This window comes from Diceros bicornis, chromosome 25 (genome assembly GCF_020826845.1).
Source record: "Diceros bicornis minor isolate mBicDic1 chromosome 25, mDicBic1.mat.cur, whole genome shotgun sequence".
NCBI lineage: Eukaryota > Metazoa > Chordata > Mammalia > Perissodactyla > Rhinocerotidae > Diceros > Diceros bicornis.
In genome coordinates this window covers 17,741,930-17,765,197 of record NC_080764.1, presented here as the reverse complement: position 1 = coordinate 17,765,197, position 23,268 = coordinate 17,741,930, and the positions used below count along the sequence as shown (strand labels likewise).

General features: G+C 38.7%; 1 protein-coding gene across 2 annotated transcripts in view; it reads left to right on the top strand.

Moving 5' to 3' along the window:
* The window catches only part of POLR3B (RNA polymerase III subunit B), a 116,673-nt gene that overhangs the window by 39,501 nt on the left and 53,904 nt on the right, over positions 1–23,268 (top strand). For both annotated transcript variants that reach the window (XM_058568509.1, XM_058568510.1), the window contains 6 exons: positions 11,445–11,606; positions 14,326–14,526; positions 16,743–16,905; positions 18,153–18,306; positions 21,165–21,239; positions 21,695–21,793. In XM_058568509.1, the coding sequence (XP_058424492.1) occupies positions 11,445–11,606; positions 14,326–14,526; positions 16,743–16,905; positions 18,153–18,306; positions 21,165–21,239; positions 21,695–21,793 (854 nt within the window). The remainder of the gene's footprint in view (positions 1–11,444; positions 11,607–14,325; positions 14,527–16,742; positions 16,906–18,152; positions 18,307–21,164; positions 21,240–21,694; positions 21,794–23,268) is intronic.

Sequence of the window (23,268 nt, the reverse complement as noted above, 5' to 3'; positions counted from 1 at the left end):
CATACCTCAGAGATATTGTGGTTTCGGTTTCAGACCACCACAATAAAGCAAGTCACACAAATCTTTTGTTTTCCCAGTGCATATAAAAGTTATGTTTACATTATACTGTAGGCTATTAAGTGTACAATGCCATTATGTCTAAAACAACAATGTACACACCTTAATTAAAAAATGCTTTATTGCTAAAAAATGCTAACTATCCTCTGAGCCTTCAGCAAGTCATAATCTATTTGCTGGTGGAGGATCTTGTAAAAAACGCAGTATCTGTGAAGCACAGTAAAGCAAAGTGCAATAAAACAAGGTATGCTGGGGCCGGCTTGGTAGCGTAGTGGTTAAGTGCACGTGCTCCGCTTCAGCGGCCCGAGGGTTCGCAGGTTCGTATCCCGGGCGCGCACTGACGCACCACTTGTCAAGCCATGCTGTGGTGGCATCCCATATAAAGTAGAGGAAGAGGAGCATGGATGTTAGCCGAGGGCATCTTCCTCGGCAAGAAGAGGAGGATTGGCATTGGATGTTAGCTCAGGGCTGATATTCCTCACCAAAAAAATAAATAAATAAAAATAAAACAAGGTATGCTGTACTGCCAAGCCCTCTTACTTAAATTGTGTATGTTGCTACAGAAATTGACATATGCCTGCTTTTGTGTGTGTGCTTGTTAGTTATGAAAAATTTCGTGCCTATAAGACTGTATATAATGTGTATGTGTTTGTGTATTAAGACTCATAAAGCAAATATTTACCTGTCCCACCTCAACTTAAGAGTGAACACAGCAGTAGTATGTTTGAATCTTCCCTGCACCTTTTCTGATCCTTAGCTGCCCCTCCCATCTGTCTGTTCTGGAGACTGGCCATGTGCCTGCCTATTTACCTGGTGCAAAGCAATCCCAACACATGCTGAGCATTTACTGTGAGGTTAGGTCCAAGCACAGGTCCATTTTCCAGGAGTGTCCCTCAGCAGGTCTGAGCTTCAGGTGTGGGTTTCAAGGTCTTTAAAGCATGAACTCTTACTTAGGATCCCAATATTAAAACAGATAAAAGTCGAGCCTCTCTGGTTGAGGCGGGGTGTAAGGGCTTGTTGATCTACCTACTTGCCCTTCCACTGAAACTCCTCTATGGAATTCATAAACGCAGTTTGACTGCTCTGTAGAACTAACTGTAGAGTCTTTGGCAGGGCTTGTGGGGTCCCTTGATGATCTCGCCCCTGTGCGCCTTTCCAGCCTCATCTCATGCCAAGACATGCCACTCACATCTTCCCAAACACACCGTGATGCTCTTTCATCCTTTCACGCCTTTGAGTCACGCCTTTTGCCTAAGTTGCCCCTCCCTCATCTCCCCTTCACCTACCCCGTAATGAGGAGCTCCTATCCATTCATCATTCTTTGAGTTACCTTCTCTGAAACCAACTGTGAACCCCACGAGTAGGTAGTTGCTCTGTCTTCCAAATGCCAGTAGCACTTTGTTCAGGTATTTATTTGCATGTTGAATTACTGTGTAATACTATACCTGCGTGCTTCTTTCCTCCTTTAAACCCTAAGCTCATTGAGGGCAGGAACTGTTTGTATTCATCTCTCTATCCCCAGTTAAAGTACTGTGCACTGGAGATACAGTGGTAAATGAGACTTGATGAAGCATCTGCTCTCAAGAGTGTGCATTTTGGTAGGAAAGACAAACAATGAACAAGTAAACAGTAAATAAATGTGATAATATTAGATGGTCATACGTGTTTAAAGAAAACCACAAACAGGTTAGTGTTAGAGAGTTGGGTGTTGGTGGAGGTAAAAGGTGTTACTTTAGTCAGGATGGTCAGGAAAGATCTCTTTGAAAAAGTAGATATATTTTAAGCTGAGCCCTCCGTCTTTCCATTTGAGACTTAAATGAGGAGAAGCCAGTCTCACGTAACCTCGGGCACTGCATTCCAGCAAGAGACCCAAGCAAGCGCATACATCCCCAGGCAGTTCTGGTACTGGAGGAACTGGAAGACGGTCAGTGTGGCTGGCCTGTCTGAGGTGTAGGGGTGCTGAGAGATGACATCGGACAACTAGCTTGTAGGCTGTGGAAAGGGGTGTGGATTTCGTTTTACATGCAGTGGAAAACCATTGGAGAGTTTTAATCAGGGAGGTGACATGATCTGATTTTCAGTGTAGAAAGATCTGACTTGGAGATGAACAGGACAGGAATGGACCGGTTAGGAGGCTATGGCAATATTCCAGATGACAGATGATCATGGCTAGGATGACAACAGCAGATATTACCACAACTAAAATTGAAAAACTGGAATTAAAAAATGATAGCAGTTTTAGGTTTTGGGGGAAAAGTTAGTGTCTGGACTACTGGGGAAGTTCCCTTTGGTTAATGGCTGATGCTGGCAGATGGGTTTTTGCCACCTTCAGATTGATCACTGTTCAGGGGATTATGGCTATCCTCGCTACCATCAATCCCAATTTTTGCAGTTTTCTAATTGGAAAACAACATACTGTTAAATGAATCCATTAAAAAAAATACTGGTTGTTTAGAGGAATAAGGAATGGAGTCGGGAGAGGGGAGAGGAGTGGAGAGACTATCCTGTTGCTTAAAAAATTAGAAAGAGGGTTCCCATGTGCAAGAAAACATCGCTTTATAGACAATGAAAGACATAAAAGGCATTGTGTTGGCAAAAATGTGTAAAAACAATAGCTGCTAATTTCACACCCCATGGGATGAGGGAGTATAAATGTGCTTCAGCCTTAGATAACAGAGCTGTATCCCGCCGCCAAGCGGGTTCACAGAGCTTCCCCCAGTCTTCCTGCCACCAGAGGGCTGGCAGGCCAGCCGCCAGTAGAGGTGTTAGCAAAACCTACCGATTTCAGGCTTAATCTTTTCACCTACCTTTTCTTTTTGGGTAATGTGTTCATTATTTGCTGAGCATTACTCCGTTCTTTGTCTGCAAATTTTTTGTTTCTAATGCAGCTTGCTTTGTATGGTTGAGATATGGAACGGCACCAAAAATCCGGCACCCTGGAAAGCCAGGGATTTCCACCCTGTGACAAAAGAATGCCGTCTTGACTTCAGAGATTGCCTAATCCCAGCTGTTCTGATAATGTAATTAAGGCTGCCTAATGTCTTTAATTTTACAACCAGTTTGTGTGAAAAGGAGAATTTGGCACTCTGAAGGCTTAAACACTAAATAGCAATCTCAAGACGCCTAATTAGAATTCTCTGACATTAAGCTAATTGGCAAAACTGTATTTCAGCAGCTTAACTTCTTTATTAATTTTTTTTTAGCATTTTCATTGAAAATCAATTGATGAGCTGTCAGCATTTTTTCCTTAAATATAATTTGCTCTTTAGTGCTCCTGTCTTAAGCGAGCTGAAAGGCCTCATACTAGCAATGAAAGGTATTGAATATTATCACCAGCATTCCATCCCTTTTCATCATTTCACTCTTGACCTAAATAACGTGGTTTATTGTGCGTCTTGGCCTTGTAGTTTGTTACTTCTCCGTGAACTGGAGAACATTATTTTTCTTACATTGGAAATTTAGTGGTGGAGAAATGTATGAATGAGGCAGTAGTTCTGTGGAGCGTGTTCGTACTGTTTACTTGCTCAGTACTTGTGTTTGCATGGGGGGGCTGCAGTAAATTCAACTGGGATCCAAAAAACTTTGTCGTCATTTGAGACACAGAAGTCTAAGTGTAAGGCACTAATTAAAACAGAGCTGCCCTTTTGTGGTTTAGGTAAAGGGCATTTGCTTCTGTTCAGGAGGCTTGTTCAGCTCCCTTGTGCCAGTGTCCACAGGAAGTTGCTGAAATGGGCTCCTTCGTCCCGCTCACCCTTCTGCACCTGCTTCCATTCGCATGTTCTTTCTTTCCCTGAGTGGAACTGCTGGGCCTGCGTGGAAGAAAGGATTAAGCCCTCAGAGGAGGAAGTTTTCTTTTTAGAACACTTCTGCATGGTAAATTCAAGTCCAAGATCCTGGCTTTCCTGTCTGCAAAGTAGAAAAGTGGAAGGACATGTCTAACTTAAGGAGAAAAGCATAAAATCAGATTCCACTTAGGAAATTCCTTCTTCTGTAGTGGCTAGAGAAGAAGACTCTTTGCTTTGAATATCTTCTTCATTATGAGGCAAGAACTACCTGTGGGTTATAAACGTTCAAAAATATAGTCAGTATGGAATTTGGAAAATCTTTCACTTCGAAGATTTCATTGATTCTTAGAATTTGTCTTCAGGTAAATAATTAGTATATATATGATGCCCCTACCCCTCCGATATTACTTTACTATTTTGTTAGGTAATTAGATTATAAATATATCAAACTTTTTTCTTCTTCTGTAAAGGAGAAAAAATACTTAACAAAGATAAAAAAACTAATACAATTAATTTTTTAGAGGAATTTAAGTATTTGTAATATCTGTTATATTTGATTATTGAAGAATTTGCCTGCTATTTATTTGTAGTAAACCACTTGTTCAGTTCTGGTTATCTGTTGCTGCATTGCATGCTATCCCGAAATAGTGGCTTCAAACAACCATTTCATTAAACCTCCCAGTTCAGGAATTCAGGCAGGACTTGGCTGTTTCGTGTGGTGTTGATGGGAGTCAGTCGGTGGTATTCTGCTAGAGGGTGGTGGGGCGAGTTGGTAGCTGGTCTTAGCTAGGACCTGCCCTTTCCAGTGTTGTGGCATCAGAGTGGCTCAGGACTCCGAGTGAGTGTTTCCCATGAACGAGACAGAACCTGAGGGGCCTTAATGACCTAGTCTTAAAACTCACAGCTTCACTTATGTTTATTGGATAAAGCAGTCACAACCTCCACCCACATTTGGGGCAGTGGGAGGACATGGGCCACAACTCTCAATGTGTAGTTCAGGGGTCAGCCAGAGATTTGGGCAAAGTTTATATGCATAATTTAGGGATTTTCTCCCTGTGGTTCTGTCCTCTCTGTGAATTTCCCCTCAGTTTCCAGCTACTGTGGTGGCTCAGATCTTTTTCCTCTGGTTCGTCCATCCAGTAAGACTGTGGGTCTCTGAGTTTTAGCTTCCCAGTGTAGCTTGGACCCTTCTTACCAATGTGCCTTACCTTTAATTGAAAAGCCTTAGAAACAGGAAATGCACCCAGTGCCATTCACTTTTGATAAGTGTCGGCTTTCCTCCAGTTTCTGCCTGCTTTTAGACACTCTCCAGTGCCTTCAGATAGTTTTAATGTTTTGTCCAGAGTTTATAATTATTATCAGCAGGCTAGTCCATCTGATAGTAGCTGCTCCACCAATTCAGAAACAGACCATCCTAGTCTGTTTTTATGACTTCCTCTTCTATCCCATTATTTTATTATTATTTTTCTTTTGGTGAGGAAGATTGACCCTGAGCTAACATCTGTGCCAGTCTTCCTCTGTTTTGTATGTGGGACACCACCACAGCATGGCTTGATGAGCGGTGTGTAGGTTGGTGCCCAAGATCTGAACCTGCAGACCCCAGGCCACCAAAGCAGAACATGCAAACTTAACCACTATGCCACTGGGCTGGCCCCCATTATGTAATTTTTAACATAAAAAATAAAATTATTACATATAAGTAAGTTATGAAGGGTATGAATAAAATCAACACCCTCAAATCCACTACCCAACTTAAGTAATTCTTAATAATTGACCATTATCAGTACCATTCCATTTGCCTATGTATTTCTTCCTCACTCCATTCCTCTTCTTTTTCCTCCACTATCTTGAATTTTTGCTTTTATTATATTTTTACTACATCATGTAAATTATAATTTTAAAGTTTTAAAATATTTTATTACAGTATGTTTTGCTCATTTTTGAGCTTTATAAAAATAGATTCATACCATACACATTTTTCTGCAACTTTTTTCTTTCTCAACATTGTAAGATTCGTCTATATTGTTGAATGTAGTTCCCTTTTTTCTTTGTGTTTCATTGTGTGAAGATATGATATAAATGATAAATATCACTTTATCCATTCAGATCAAGGACTTTGTATGGTTTCCCTTTTTTTAAATATTAACATTCTTATTCATAACTTCTGGTGCCCGTATGCAAGACTTTCTACAATTAGGATTGACTAGTCATGGAGTCAAGTTAAGTCTTCAGCCTAACTGGAGAATGTCAAACTACAATACAAACAGGTATTTGTACATTGCATTGTATGTGAGTTCCTGATAATCTCCATCCTGTGACTTAGTGTCACACTTTTAAATTTTTTTGTCTATCTGCTGGGTGTAAAGTGACATCTCCTTGTGGTCTTAATTTGCATTTCCTTCATTACTAATGAGATTGAGCCTCTTTTTCATATGCATATTGACCATATCTGTTTTTTCTTCTTTGAAATGCTTTTTACATTGTTTGCATTTTCCTTATTGATTTCAAGATTTTTTTTGTATATTTTGGATCCTAATTTTTTGTTAGTTTGTGTTGCTCATATCTTCTCCCAGTCTAGATTCTTTTTTTTTTTTTTAACTTTATAGCATCTTTATTGTCTAGAAGTTTATAATTTTAATTATGGTCAATATTGTCGACCCTTTCTTCTTTTTAATAGTGCTCTTTATATTTTAAATATATGCTTTTGATATTTGTTCTTCAGTCTATTTAGAATGGATTTTGTGTATAGAATGAAGTAAAGAATCTAATTTCATTGGTTTTGCAAATAAATAACCAGTTGTCTCAGCACCGTTTATTGTATAGTCTTTCATTTCCTTACTTATCTGAAATGCTACCTACATCATATGACAAGTTTTAATGTATAATATGGGTTTGTTTCTGGACTCTGTTCTATCCATTGGTCAGTTTGTCTATGCATTCGTCAGTCCACTCACCTTCTTTTTCAGGAGTGTCTTGGCTATTTTAAGGTCTTAGCTTTTCCATATAAATTTCAGAATTAGTCAATTTTCATTTAAAATCTTCTAGGGATTTTGATTGGATTGCATGGGAATGGTAGATCAGTTTGGGGAAAATTAGTAATCTTAAAATATGTAGTCTTCTTATCCATGAAGTTTTTCTTCTCTTCATTTATTTAGGTTTTCTTTGATGTCTTTCAGTAAGAATTTATAATTTTCTCTGTGAAGGTCTTGCACCTTTTTTGTTAGGTTTACTTCTAAATACTTTAGGGGGTTTTTTGGCAGATATTTTTAATAAAAATATTAATAAGAAAAATTTCAAACATATACAAAAAGAGAATAGGAAAATGAGCTCCCATATATCCATCACACAACTTCAGTTATTATCAATAGAAGTCAATTTTGTTTTATCTAAACCCTCTTCAACTCTCTCCCATTCTGCAAATTAAGTTGCTTACACAAATCCATCAAATCATTTCAGTATCTCAGATATCAAATCACATTCTATAAATATTAAAAATGTATCTCTAAAAGATATGACTCTAAAAAAATCATAACACCATTTGCACACCTAAAATTTTTAAAGGATAATTGCTTAATATCATCAAGGATCCATTATGTATTCAAATTTTTCTGATTTCCTTGTAAATATTGTTGTTTACAGTAAGATTATTCAAATAGGATCCAAACATGTCTCACATATTGCATTCGACTGATATGTCTCTTAAATTCATTTTGACTTACAGATTTTCCATGTGCGTGTGTGTGTGTATGTGTGTGTTCTTAAACAAACTGGACCTTTTGTTTTGTCCTGGGTTTTGCTGTTGGTGTCCCCATGGTGTCTTTAACATATATATTCCCCTGTATTCCTCTCTCCTCTAAATTTCTTGTAAACCAGGAGTTAAATTCAGGGGCTAGATCCTATTCCAGTTCTTTCTTTCTTTTCTGTTTTTGGCTAGAATGCTTCATGAGTGGTGTTGTATAGTGTCTGTAGAATCCTATCAGGAATAATGTCGGGTTGTATCTCCTTTTGTGCCATTGGAATTAATCACTGGGTTTAGGTGTTTGGCCCCCTGAATCATCCGTTATAAAGTTCCTCATCAACTTTTCTCCTGATGGTTTTGTTTAGTGGCTGATGATCATTCTGTTAGCCATTATTTAGTTAGGGCATGCAAAGTAGTGATAGTCTAATAGTTTCATTCTTTCTGCATTTTTTAGGTGGAATTTTTCAATAAAGAATATTTTCATTATCATCTCTTTGGTTACCCTGAGACATAATTTGTATGGAAAAGACAGGATAAATGCTTGCTAGATTTTTTTTTTTAAACCAGTTTGCAGAATATTGATTTAGCTCTCTAGTTTCCTCCAGAGGTGAATAGTGAAGGTTTTTTCCCTATCATTGTAAACTTAGGAATTTCAACATTCTTACTTAAATTTTAGAATTACCATTTCCATTAAAAAAAAAAAAGCCTGCTAGTTTTTGATTGAGATTGCATTTGAATTTATAGATCACTTTGGGAGAATTGACATCTAATAATGCTAAGTCTTCTAATCCATGAACATAGTGTATCTCTCCTATTGAGTTTCTCTTTAATTTCTCTCAGTAATGTTTTAAATACAATTGCTTTTTGTATATTGACCTGGTATCTTGCAAGCTTGCTAAACTCACTTATTGGTTTTAGTAGGGTTTTGATTTAGATTCTTAGGGATTTTCTACGTGGACAAACATGTTGTCTGCAAGTAATGACAGATTTATTTCTTCCCTTGCAATATTTATATCTTTTGTTTCTTTTTCTTGCCCTATTGCAGTGAATGGTACCCCCAATACAGTATTGAATAGGAGTAGTGAGAATGGGCATTCTCTCCTTTTCCCTGATTTTATAAAAGAAAGCTTTCAGTTCCCTGTGGTATCCAGCCCTTGCTTTGTATTGGTGCAGGATCTTTGGCCCAAGCAGGTTTCCTGCTCCTCCCGCAGGGAAGGATGGTTTTGGCTTCTCCTCTTCTTTCCTCTGGCCTTGTACCTTTTCCTGGAATCAGCAGCCAGAGGGTGTGCCGGCCTGTCTCCAGCTGTAGACTGCTGTTGCTTGTTACTAGGTGCAGGGCTTATGGAGGGAGCAGGGGGAGTTCCTTTTCCACCCTCAGGGACAGACAGCGTTTGCTTCTACCGTCTCTCAGTGCAGGTTACCTTTGCCTGGGGCCATCAGCAGGAGGATTTCCTGACCCTTCTCCAGTGGCTTGAAGGGTTTGCTTCATGTGAGAGAAAGCCTGGGGAACTAGATAGGGGTTTTTGTTGCTTGTTCCAACAAGGCAGTCTTTCTCAGGTCTTCTGCCATAGTCCATCTTTCATGAGCACTCGTGGAAAAGAACTTGTGAGTGAGTGTGGATCCTGCAAAAGATTCTAAGCTTTCTTGATAGCCCACATTTGGCATTTAAGACGTCCTTAAAATTTTAGCTAATGTCTTCTTTTTTGGCAGACATTTGCTCTGTCATGTGTCCCATCTCTCCGTGGAGAGGCTTGTCACCATTTGTAATTCAGTTCACCTGGTTGCCTTGCAGTTTTGCCTCTCTGTTAGAGTGAAGAAATTTATGATTTTTTAGATGATTCATGTGTTTTTTTAATTAGATTGGGAAGGATGTTTTCTTGTGGCTTTCTACTTCCTAAGTGGAAGTGGAACTTGCAAATCTTTCTTAAGCTCTCCACTCCCTTTCCAAATCCTAGCCTTCCTTCCATCTCTGCTGCTCATCTATTCCATTAAATCACTGATTAATCCTGTTTCCCAATAATCTTATTGTAGGGGCTTAAACACTTTGATTTTTTTTTTTCCAGCATCGGCTGAACTCTCTTGTTTCACACTTTATTTTGGTCTTTATTGTATTCATATCATTCTCTGCTTATTTAGGCTTGTGGTGCCTGGGCACTGGTCTGAGGGTTGGTGTGAATCTGTGGTCCAGTTTTCACTGGTCTGGAGAGTAATGAGTAAGGATGGATGATATGAATTTCATCAAGCAAATTATATTTACTTTTGTTGTTTTTCTTCTGTTTGCTTTGCCATTCTTTGATGCTAAAATGTCCTTTTTAAAATGAGATGATGTCAGAGTAATTGGTGGGTATTATTTTATTTTATAACCTTTTTATTGAGAAATGTTACGTAAGGCAGAAAAGCGCATAAAACATAAATTTCAGCTTAACAAATTATCGTGAAATAAATACCTTTGTAAATAGCACTCAGGTCAAGAAATGAAATAGTTTTAGCACTTGGAAGTACCCCACCCCCAGCATGCCTCTACCTGATCACAGTTCTTCCCCTCCAGGGTGTAATCCCACACCTGATTTTTATGGTATTCATGTCCTTGCCTTTCTTTAGAATTTTGCCACCTAATTATGCCTTCCTAAACAATACAGCTTAGTTGTGCAAGTTTTTGAACCTTATATAAATGAAATCATATCATATATATTCTTTTGTGTCTGGCTTCTTTCACTTAATATTATGTTTTTAAGATTTAGCCATGATTTTATGGTTATTTTTTGTTCATTTTCATTGCTTTAAGTGTTCCATTATTTGAGTATGCCACAATTTGTCTCACTAAATATTATTTGTATGGTTTCCAGTTTTTAGCTGATACAAATAATGCTGCTGTGAACATCTTGTGTATGTATCCTGATGCACACAAAGGCATATTTCTGTAGGGCAGTGGTTCTCAAGGTGCCCTTACACCCCCACCCCACCCCTCCGGCAGCCCTGGCATCTTCTGGGAACTTGTTAGAAATGAAAATTCTTGGGCTCTACTCTAGACCTATTGAATCAGATACCGTAAGGGTAAGGCCAGCAGTTTGTGTTTTAACAACCCCTCAACATGATTACTATGCATGCTAATATTTGAGAACCACTGCCACAGGGGATATAGCTCACAGAGGAACCGTCGGGCATAGGGACAGGTAGATGATGGCAAACTATTTTGTTAGAAGTTGTACCAATTTACATGTTTCCCCGTGATATAAGAAGGTCCAAATGGCTCCCATCCTTGGTGTTGTCAGACTTTTTAATGGTAATTCTTCTCCCTCCCCCCTTTTTGGGGTTTAATAATCTTTATTTGTAAAATTAAAAGTTAGGTCACTGGTCAGTGAAATCTCAAAGTCTAGGAGTGACTCTAAATTAAATGTCTTTGAATTCAGGGATTATGTCATCATCTTTGTTCTTATTCCCAACACCTAGTATAGTAATAAGCACATAGAAAGTTATCTACAGGGGCCGGCCCCATGGCCTAGTGGTTAAGTTCAGTGCATTCTGCTTTGGCAGCCTGGGTTCGGTTCCCAGCGTGGACCTACACCATTCGTTGGCAGCCGTGCTGTGGCGGTGACCCACATACAAAAAAGAGGAAGATTGGCAACAGATGTTAGCTCAGGGCGAGTCTTCCTCGGCAAAAAATAAATAAATGAAAAATAAAAAACGGAAATGCTAAAGATAAAATAAAATTATGTACATATTTATCATATTGAATTTTAATATTTTTTTCAGTTTTAAGCAAGTTCTTCATGTTTTTTTAACAGTTTAATAAAGACTTAAAGTTTATTAAATAGGCTAGTAATGCATTTTGAAAGTTTACCATATACTTTTTTTTTTTTTAGCTTTTGTCTCTTCTTTTTGAAGATTTGTTCAAAAAATTTAATTCTGAAATGAAGAAGATTGCAGACCAGGTGATTCCTAAGCAAAGAGCAGCCCAGTTTGATGTCGTGAAGCACATGCGTCAGGACCAGATCACCAATGGCATGGTGAATGCCATTTCTACTGTGAGTCTCCGGGTGTTTGTCCAGGCTTCTGTAACTTATTTGTAAATCTGTTCAGTGAAATGGAAACTTACAGTACTTTGAGAATCCAGGTGAAATATATATATATATTTTTTAAAGAATGCTTACAAATCACAAATTTTCTACTTTGAAAGATAGTGTATGGTTTAAATGTTATCAGTAGGAATTTTGTTACTATATAACTTTATTGTGAAATTATAGTTCCTGTTACATGAGGCAGTAAGAAAATAGATACCCTTACATAGAGGAAAAATCTTTTGTTTTAATCATTAATAACCATTCTTTTAACAGATACTTTTCCATATGTTTTTCTGTAATAAAACTGACATATTACAAATAGGTTTATTAATGTCTCTTTATAGGTTTAAATAGGTTTATTAATGTACTCTTTTGTTCAAAAGAGTACAAAATGTTTCATTTCATTGTAGGGTTATGTTCCTCAAAGGGCTGTCAGCTGTTCCTCACATGAGCGATGAATTCAGATGAATTCAGGCCTCAGCAGCTGTTGTGTATTCAGGGCCTCTGGCTGTTCATAAAGGGTTATCAGATAGGTTTTTGCTCCCTTTCTTAAAACATAGCAACTATAGGTCTATCTGATGAAGTCTGGCTCATGTATTGTGTGCCAGACATAAAATTAGTTTTATGGATGGGATTTTGCCCCAACAAAAGAATAGTATAGTGTAACACGTTGATTCCCTTAACAATGAAAGAATTAGTGGCTGACTTGCTGCAATACTTGACTTTTAGAAATTTGTGATGGGTCTGTGTGAGCAGCCCTGGCAGTGACAGCTACATCCAAACTTGAGGTGAACCAGACCTTTGTGCCTGCTTTGGCACACTAAGCTCTTGGGGCCCAAACCTGTCCGAAAGTAGATCCTTAAATATTGGAAGAGAAGCCTCCAAAGAGCACTTGAACACATTTCTGGTAGAATTACTTTTTCTTACTTTCTGACCTATGATTTTCAGGTCCTAATAACTGTTTTAAGTAGTTCCTTTGCCCCTAAGTGACACTGCTTTACCTCCCAGAGAAGACTCCTTATCAGAAAAGTCAGTATTAGGCTTTGTTGCAGGTGTACCCCAATCTGCAGGCAACCAGAAAAAGATCAACTTCTAAAATTCTGTGTGTTGTCATTAGTAGAATATTTTCAACAAATAAATTTTCTCAGAGGAACAGCTTTAGACCCCTTGTCTATTCCTCTTCTCTCTGTTTTGTAATACTCCTGCAGAATACTAGAACAAATTCTCTTGCTGAGCATGTTGGCCTCACTCCCCATCTACTTCCTATTTGTCAACAGCTGCTGCCTTATTTTAGCTCTGTGCTGAATTTATTATCTTACTTTTCTTACTCTCTGGGCATAAGTCAGTTTACTAGGTTCATTCTCAGTTAAAGCATAAAAGGAGTTAACTGAATAAACAGTATAAGAAGAAGTTAACTTGTGGGATAAATGTGTTTGTTCTATCTCTTTATTTTATAATGGATAGAGTTTCTCCCTAGAGTTTAGCCCTTTCCACGTTATCAAAAACTCAAGTTTCTGAAGTGATAGCTCTTCACTGTAATAGTGATTAAACTTTGTGATGGAGCTTCCCCAAAGTCACGTATTTTAATTCAAACAAATCACCTTATCTGCTTCTGAGACCCTAGCAGTTTTTTTGCTGTACGAGTTTTTAACCTGGGATTCATGAGTCCTCCCCTGAAATTGAATAAAATTTTATGTTCATGGTCCTATGTGCATTTTTCTCAAGAAAACAGTGACAGCTTTCGCCAGATTCTCAAAAGAAAAGTGAAGAACCACTGTTTAGCAGATGTAATTTCTTCTCTTTTGAATCAAAAAGACCATTGAATCAATCATTTTTTTGACATTTTATTTTCTCCTTTGCTTTTTTATGCATACTGTTTTCTACCGTTAATTCACGTTACCATGAATTGAAAATTTAACAGTTCCTAACTTAATCTTTAAATTATCCTTGAGAATATTTAATGTGCAATTAATACAACTATAAGATAATATATTTAATGTAATACAATATATTTAATTCATAGGAGATAAAGTAGATTTAATGTTCAAGATTTATTTCATATGAATCTATTTTAAGGTTGGCATGATAGCCACAGAGGATATATAATACTTCTTAATAAGAATATGTATACAATTTTTAGCCTTGATTAAGAAGCCTACAGTTGATTCATTATCCCTGATAATTCATGTTAGAGTCATTTTTCTGTTGCTGTATTTTCCTCTAATTCAGACTAATTTTGGAAGACATCTAAATAATGGCACATTCCAACATAAAATTATCTCTTTGAGCTTCAAGCTAGTTTTACCTTAAATGTGTATAGAAATTGCTAGTGTTCTGTTAGTTAGCTTATTGCTTCCAGTGGAAATCTCTGGTTGAACTGGCTTGCTCAGGATATAATTAGTTTTTCAGGATATAACTGCTCTGATGTGATAAGGCTGATACATCAAAGCATTCTGAGATGATTGCTAGACATAGATAATCGTCATTAAATTCCTAGAAAACCTCAGCAAGTGATCTGGCTAAATTTTAATTTTAATTGTGACATTTTGATTTCTGAATATATATCATGGCTCTAATTTCACAAACAAGCAGTTCCTATGAAGAACTTCTCAGAGTGACTGCAAACTATCAGGCAACATATGAATGGGTCAGGGATAGTCTTATGTCTTTCCTCTCTCTGCAGGGAAATTGGTCTCTAAAGAGATTTAAAATGGACCGGCAGGGTGTGACTCAAGTGCTGTCTCGCTTGTCATATATATCTGCCCTGGGCATGATGACAAGAATCTCTTCCCAGTTTGAAAAAACAAGAAAAGTGAGTGGTCCTCGGTCCCTCCAGCCATCTCAGTGGGGAATGCTCTGTCCTTCGGACACTCCTGAAGGAGAGGTGAGGAACCTGAGGAGTCTGTGCTATGTCAGAGGTAATACCCAATGGTGATGTTCTGCTTCTGCTCCCATTCCCCCAGGCAATATCCTCTTTTGGGTCAGCCACTTATCTGCGGAGAAATATTGATGCAGCCTGTCAGAACAACATCAGTATCATTCCAAAACCAGTACCTATATAAACATTTGATTTAGTATCTTACCTAAATAGAAATATGGTCAAATATTCTTGCTCGTTTTAGTTTATCTCAAGAATCAAACCATGCAATGAAGAGGGGATAAGAATGTGAAGGAAAATTAAGAGACCCATTACCTTTGCTCATGAGGAGCTCTTTTTAAGCAACTCCTTATTATCTTTAGATGTGCTTAGAGGACATCATAGTTGCACGTGCAGCCAACTAAGAGCACACAGTCCAAGATGTAAAGTGGATTCCAACTCACTTATATAGGAAACACAAGCAATTACCTAAACATTAAACTAAGGTGTTGAAATAGGTTTACTTCCATGGCACCCACTACTTCCTGTGTCATGGCCCTTTCTCCTTCATATTAACCGTTGTTGGTTTCACTTGATTTTTATTTCTTCTAAATTGTGAACTTCCAGAGGAAGAAACCTTGTTAGGTCCACCATTGTAGCCCAAGCTCCTAGCACAGAGCCTCTTGTTCAGAGTAGAGGCCCCATAAATATGTGTTGAATGAATAAATAAGTTAATTATGACAAGTAAAAGATATAAGTTCCAAAGTGTAGGAATTTGTTACTACTCAGGAGAGGGGAAAAATGGGAGTCCATACAGAGTTACGATTTTTAGAAATTATCATTCTTCTCCTAATTTATCTTGAACCATACGGAAATTCACACTAAAATTATATAGCTAGTCAAATTTGCATAACTTATATATCTTGAGCTTTGGGACACTAAATTTCCCAGAGATTGCTTCAGCTAACCTCGATAAAGTATCTATTTTGTGCATCACTACAGCAGATGGTTTTTAAGAATTGGAGATATAATCTTTACATGTCACGTGTATCCCAAGTGTTTTTTCTATTTGCTCTGTTACATCTTTGTTTATCTATATCTATCTATCTATCTATATATATATATATATATATTTTTTTTTTTTTTTTTTTTTTTTGATGAGGAAGATTGTCCCTGAGCTAACTTCTGTTGCAAATCCTCCCCTTTTTGCTTGAGGAAGATTGCCCTGAGCTAACATGTGTGCCAATCTTTCCTCTATTTTGTATGTGGGTCGCCGCCACAGCATGGCTTGAATGAGTGCTGTAGGTCTGTGCCTGGGATCCAAACCCACGAACCAGGGCTGCTGAAGCAGGGCATAGCAAACTTAATCACTATGCCACTGGACCGGCCCCTACATCTTTGTTTATATTTTTGTTTTAGATTTTTTTTTTCGGTTGTATAGAAGTTAGAAAATATTTTTTATTTCCTTTTCATTTTGAAATAATTTCAGACATATAAAAAAGTTGCAAAAACAGTACAAAGAATTTCCATAATCCTTCACCTTGATTCCCCAAATGTGAACATCTTATGTAAGCATACCATAGTTATCAACCACATGAAATTAACATTGATAACAGTACTATAATCTATAGACCTTATTCAGATTTTGCCAGTTGTCCCATTATGTCTTTTTTCTGATCCAGGATTACACATTGCTTTCACTTGTCAAATCTCCTTTGTCTCTTAATCTGGAGCAGTTCTTCAGTCTTTTTTTTGCCTTTTATGACCAAGGAGCTTTATAGAGCACTGGCCAGTTATTTTGTAGACTGTCTCTCATTTCAGGCCAGAAGTTTTATATTTTTATGTATCCACATTTATCAGTGTTTTCCTTTACTGTTTTTATACAATGTCATCTTAATGACTATGATGTTCTATTGTCTGGGAGTAGCAATTTATGTAATCAGTTTTTTTGCGGGAGGGGCATTTATGATGCCATCATTATTTGCCATTTCAAGTAGTACTATGCCAAGCATTTCTTTGGCTGGGTCTCTGTTTATATCCTTGCTTGTTACCATAGGGTCAGTTCCTCTGGGTCAAAGAGTATGTACATTTTTAAGGCTTATGTATGAATCGCCAGAGCGTCCCCTATAAGGTTGTACTGCTTTACGTTGCCGGCAGCCAAGTGGTGAGTTATTTTCAGACAGAAACTGTGCTTTGTTTTACTAATGTTCATTTTTGGAAATGCATATCTTTTGTTTTCTTAGGCGTGTGGTTTGGTGAAAAACTTGGCCCTTATGACACACATCACGACTGACATGGAAGATGGACCCATTGTGAAATTAGCCAGTAACCTGGGAGTAGAAGATGTAAATTTACTATGTGGGGAAGAGCTCTCTTACCCAAATGTGTTTCTCGTCTTCCTCAATGGTGAGTATATTATGGAGACATGTTGATCCTAAACAGTCTGTGGGGGAAGGGGAAGAAATCCATTATTATCCATGTATTTAAAGCATATAAAATATGCTTTAATTCTGGGCCCAGGTTGACCTTAATTTAAAGGTAGGAAAAATGGTAACAGAAACAGTTATTCCATTGGCTGTCATCCAGGTTCTGAGAGAGTACAGCTCTCAGAGCTGAAGGGTAACGCTGCAGAGACTGGCTGCTTTCCACCCTTTCGCAGCTGCCAGGATGCCCGCAGTGGAGTAAGGCTCAACATGGTATCTTTAAGTTCAAGTTAAATATGGGAGGCATTCTGCAAAAATGATCGGATCTGCCCGGGCAGTGAGTTGGCATATTCAGCCTGTCAGTGATTGGTTGTCGACAGCCTGTGCCAGGGGGTCCCTTTCCTTAGGCTCATGCTCCAGTTGCTTCCTTCACATACCCCACCACCCACCCCCTTCAGAGTCCTCCAGAGACCCAGCAGCAAGTGTGCCTCGTCCTTCCTGCTTGTGATTGGTGTTCTGGGTGCCTGTCCCTCACCAGTGTGCTCCGTGTGCTCATCCTGACCCCTGAGCTCCCACCTCCTCTCCCCCTTCCTCCTGCCCTGGGAGGCGTTACTCCTTTCCTGAGTGGGCTGGTGAGAGGGAAAGCAGGGCCGTTCACTGGCTGCCTCATTCCATGTATCCCAGCGGCTAACACTATGTGAGCTCTGACTCTGCACTTTCACTCGGTACCTCTGAATCCTCACATTAACCCTGGGAGGCAAAGTCCATTTTCCTCATTTCACAGGTGATGACGACAGCAAGAACAGTTTACTAATAGCAGTTACGAACTCTGCTAGGCAGAGTTCTAAGTGCTTTACGTACGATCAACGCATTTAATCCTCACACTGACCCTCTGGGTGTGATATAGCCAGTGTTCGATCCCGGGGCTTCTGGACTCCAAGTTCACGCCACCATGATGGTGCTGACAGATGAGGAGAATGAGGCTAGCTTTTCCAGTGTCATTCAGCTAGCACGTGGCAGGGCTGGCCCTAGACTCGGGTCCCTCGGACCACCCTTATCCACTCCACTGTGTAGCTTCCCTACAGCCTCGTGGACTGGCTGCAGATGGAAATAACAGTATTTTCAAATGATTACTTAATACTGCTTATCATTTTTACTGGTGGATATTTTAAATCCAGTTAGGTTTATTTTTTATTCCTGTCGTAAATATTCTTACTTCTTTCTGCTTAGGTAACATCCTGGGTGTCATTCGAGACCATAAGAAGCTAGTGAATACATTTCGACTGATGCGAAGAGCGGGATATATCAATGAATTTGTTTCCATCTCAACAAATCTTACAGACCGATGTGTCTATATTTCCTCTGATGGAGGAAGGCTGTGCAGGTATAAGTTGCTAAAGAGTTTTTAAGAGTCTCTTTATGTTTACTTTTGAAAGAAATAGACTTTTTATTTTTGAATCTGCTTTAGCCTCTTTCATTGTTAAGATAAATTTAATTCAGTTAGCAAACACCTCATGAATGTGTATACTGGGTACTGAGGATGCAAAGATTAATAGGAGTCAGTCTCTGCCCTCAGAGAGCTCAATCTGCTAGCGAAAGCAGAAATAATTATTAATGACAACTATGCCAGTAATAAATGCTAGCCATTATTTATTATTTCAGTAGATGTACTATGTGTAAGGCTCTAACTACATTCAATCCTATGAGGTGGGATTATTATTTTCATTTAACAAATGAGAAACTGGGGTTTAGTGAGATGAGATAACTTAACTCAAAGCTAGATAGTGGTGGAGTCTGTTTTTTACTTGAAAGTCCTTAGAATTCATTTGACTCCAACAGTCATGATTTTACCTACTCTATTCTGTTGCTGTGAACTGAGTTTTAAAGGATGAGTAGGATTGTGTTACTTGGATGAAGGAGGAAAGGAGAAAGGCTGAGGAATGGCAAGAATAAAAATCATGGAGGCATGAAGAAGTAAAATGACATTAGACCCAATAGAAAAGTACATGCCTTTTAATCATTCAGCAAATATTAAGGGCTTATTATGCACAGGTGCTGTCTAGGAGGTAGGGGTGCAAAGATGAATATGACAAGGTGTCTGGTCTTTTGGGGATATGCAGGGATATCAGCTGAGGGTGTTACCTTGTTTCCTAAGCCTTTGCTTGTTTTACTCTATTGTTCTTTTTAGACCTCAGGTACTGTAGGGCACAAGGTCATGAGCTAGCGATAGAGTGGTGGAAAGGGCTTGGGCTTGGAAGCCTATCAGAACTGGGTGAGTGGACCGCCACTGTTCTTGTCTGTCCAGCGTCCATTTCTCCTTCCAGTTACCTTCTTCATTTTCCTTTGGGGACTGCCCCTCCCCACTGGCAATCTTCTTGGGATGGTCAGTCAGATGCCCTCTCCTGCCCAGCCGAGGGTCAGGCATATGACCTAGGCCAGTCATACTCTGGCCTCAGGGAACTTGAATCCCAGATAAAATAACTCAAGGGAAGAAGTGGTTGGAACTGATTCATCCCGACAGCCAGGCATGCGAGAGACTGCGCGTTACTCCTCCCTCTCTGGATCGTTGGGACTGTTCTAGCCGCTTTTCTTTCTGAGGCTGAGCATTTCACCTTTTTCTTTGATTTTTATCCTTTTATCTTATCAGTAATTTCCTTTTTAATTTATTATTATTATTGTCTAGTAAATTCCACTTTTGCTTAAATTAACCAGAATTGGTTTCTATTCTTTGCAACCAGAGAACCCTAACTGATGATATACCTCTGTTTGAATCCGAACTTCCCACTTATTGACTTGTTTGACTCTGAGTTTATTACTTAAGTCTCTGAGCATTGGTGCCCTTGGCTGTAAAATGTAAATAATAATGCCTCTCTAGGGTTGTCCTGAGAGCTAGTTGATATAAGGTGTGGTAAGCACCTTGTAGGGTGCCCAGGACACATTAGACATGGGGAAAACAATGACATTTTCTAGGTTACTCTTTTCTAGGATTTTTTTCTTTCGTTACATCCAATATAATATGGCATAGTCTAAAAGAAAACTAATTCTTTTTTAGAAGTAATTTCATAATGGCATAACGTAGGTCTAGTGAGAAGAAGTAGAATTTATTAAGTAAAGTAAAAGGTAACTGAGGCAGCTAAATAATGATCCCCTCCTCTCCTGCTGCTGTTTCTGTCATCATGTCTGAGTCCCTTCCCCTGAACTGAACTGCAGCCCTCGAGTGAGGCAGCGGTGCGCTCTGCTTCCCTACCAAGAAGCAGCCAGGGTTTCGAGGTGCTGTTGATTTCTGTGGAAAGTGCACCCAGTTCATTTTTAAGCAACTTGTATTCCCCTTTTGTAATTGTGCGGCTCCTCTCCTTAACCGTTTAAAAGTGCCCATTAGTCTTCAAATAGTTATTTGGACTTGAGGGTAGAGCGCACAAGTGTCTGGTGGTTACTTGCTCTTCTCTGTAAGAGCCGCTTATCCAAATAGCAACAGCCCTTGACGTTTCGGTGCTGCATGCCATCCTTTGTCTCGATGTTTCCTCGTGGTGGCGAAGCCCTCAGAGGCAAATCACCACTGACAGTTACAGGTTAATCTACCAGAACATGTGGACCAAGAGCTCTCGCTACCTTACACCCATTACATCACTGAAAATCACCAAGTCAAAAAGCTTTATTCTCTGCAAAGGTATAGCCACTCTTTTTGGTCATGTGTAGCTTTAGGTAACCTGCTAGTGTAGCCCAGTAGTGTTTATCCTAAATCACACTGCTCTAAACAGCTGATTCTCATCCGACTTTCACTATAAAATGCCATGTTATCCTCAATGACAGTTCCTCTCTGCCTGCTGGCTTCGTGAGTTGTAGAGCACGCATTCCTGGTAGGAAATCAGGAGACGCTTTTGATATGGTGCATTTACGGTTTTTTAAAATATGACATTAAAGGTTTTGTTTCCTTTCTAGACTTTATTGAGTATCATTTTTGTGTTGCCTTTTCATTCAAAACCAAGTATTTCCTAAGATGCTTGGGGGAAATACCGTATGTACACACATACACACCTGGGCTGGTATGTGTGTGTCTGTATATGTGAGAATAGAGAAAATAGACCCCTACGCACTCACACATACAGAAAATACCTGGTGTCCTCAAGTAATCCAGAAATAAGTTTGGTTACGTCTACAGCGTTCCTCATTTCACTACAGTAAACTTACTTGCTGACTTACTCTGTTGAAATACTCTGAATTTTTTACTTTTTTCCACTCCAGACCCTACATAATCGTTAAGAAACAGAAGCCTGCAGTCACGAATAAACATATGGACGAGCTGGCTCAGGGGTACAGGTAAGTGGCCAACAGCAAAACTTCTCGCTCTCCTTAGTACCCATTTATATGATTTAATCAGCAGTAACTTATTTGATATGAGCTTTTAAGAAAAGAATATTTTCATTTTTTAGAATTCCTCCCTACGAAATATATCAACCTGTTAAAAACCTATTCTCTAGTTGAACTTGCTTGAACGTTGTAAAATATTTATCAATTTAGATCATGAGGATTACAGAGTCTTTGTGTAAATTAACACACTATTAAGTGTTTCTAGTAAGAGAGGGCTATGCTGATGTAGACACTGTGGGTCTCTCATCATAGGGGGTTTCTGAAGTCACAGAAGATGTCTTCAGAAGTGAAGTATTTTCACTTTGAATAAGATGTCTTTAGAAGCCAGTATTTTCCATTATTTCATATAAAGTACTGTAGTAAAATGCTTTTTAATAATGTACGTTTCACCAATATTTTCCCAGGAATTTTGAGGATTTCTTACATGAGAGTCTGGTTGAATATTTAGATGTGAATGAAGAAAATGATTGTAACATTGCACTCTATGAACATACAATTAATAAGTAAGTAGGATCCATAACAACCATAATTACAACCTGTTCTGATTACAGAAACTACCCTCTTCTCTTTTGATTTCATCTTCCATTCTTCTATTGTGCACTCTCTTAGTAGGAACTGTTAGAAATATACTATTTTATATTGAAGTATAACCTGTCATTTATCCCAGTGTAAGGGTATCACAAAACTGCTAACAAGTAATCTTTAGATTTAATTATCTTTCCTATTCATTTTACACTTAGTGTATATTTTTTTAAAGGAATTGCTTCTCTGATTTTAATATTTGATTACTACCAAAATTGAACTAATGAATCAGGCTACGTAAAGGTGTATTTATGTCTATATTATAGAGAGGATTTTGTCAGGGGACATCTGAAGTCTTATTGTCAATGCAGGAATTCCCTACATTTTATGTTATAAAGATATCTCTAAACTTATGTGCATGATAAACGTGAAATGGTAATATGTTCACAATGTCTCTTCTAGAACAGTGATATTTTTAGAAGCACCTGTGTTCGTTTGGAATACATTAGCAGACGCTTACATAACTTACTGTCTGATGTACCGCTTACCTGAAGTTGGCATTTTTGCAGTTATACTGTTAAATAGTTAGGGAGTTTAATACTGTCACCTGATAACTATTTGTCTTCAATCAAGAAAATACTTTTCTGTTTTCTGCTACCAGATGAAATATACCACTTTATTTTTGTCTTATTGTAATTTAGTAAATAATACTTTGTCACACTTTTTGTTCCTTAAAGGTATGACTCTCTCAAAGTACTATTTTTATACCCCTCATTTCAAGATTGAGTATAGAGGAGAACTATTATATAGTAACTCCATGAATAACAATTCCAGCCTTTTTGTTACTCAAGCCAAAAACCTCGGTTTCAGCCTTGACTCCTTTCCTCCTCTACACCCACATCTAATCCCTTAGCATATCCTGTGGACCTTCACAACATACCCGGCATCTGAGCTCTCTTTACCACCTTCACCTACCACCCTCCTGCCACCCTAGACCAGGCCACTACCATGGCCTGCCTGGATCCTTGCAAAAGGTTCCTGACTATTTTTACACTCGTTTCCATACAATCTATTCTTTTTGTGTGTGTGTGAGGAAGATCAGCCCTGAGCTAACATCCATGCCAATCTTCCTCTTTTTGCTGAGGAAGACTGGTTCTGAGCTAACATGTATTGCCAATCCTGCTCCCTTTTTTCCCCAAAGCCCCAGCAGATAGTTGTATGTCATAGCTGCACTAGTTGCCGTCTTTGGGATGCGGCCTCGGCATGGCCGGAGAAGCCATGCGTCAGTGCGCGCCCGGGATCAAACCGGGCCGCCAATAGCAGAGCGCACGCATTTAACTGCTAAGCCACAGCGCCGGCCCCCATACAATCTATTCTTAACAGATCAGAGTGGTCTTGTCACTTCTCTTCTCAACGCCCCGCCCCCTGGTGGCTCTCCATCTCCCTCTGATGTCCT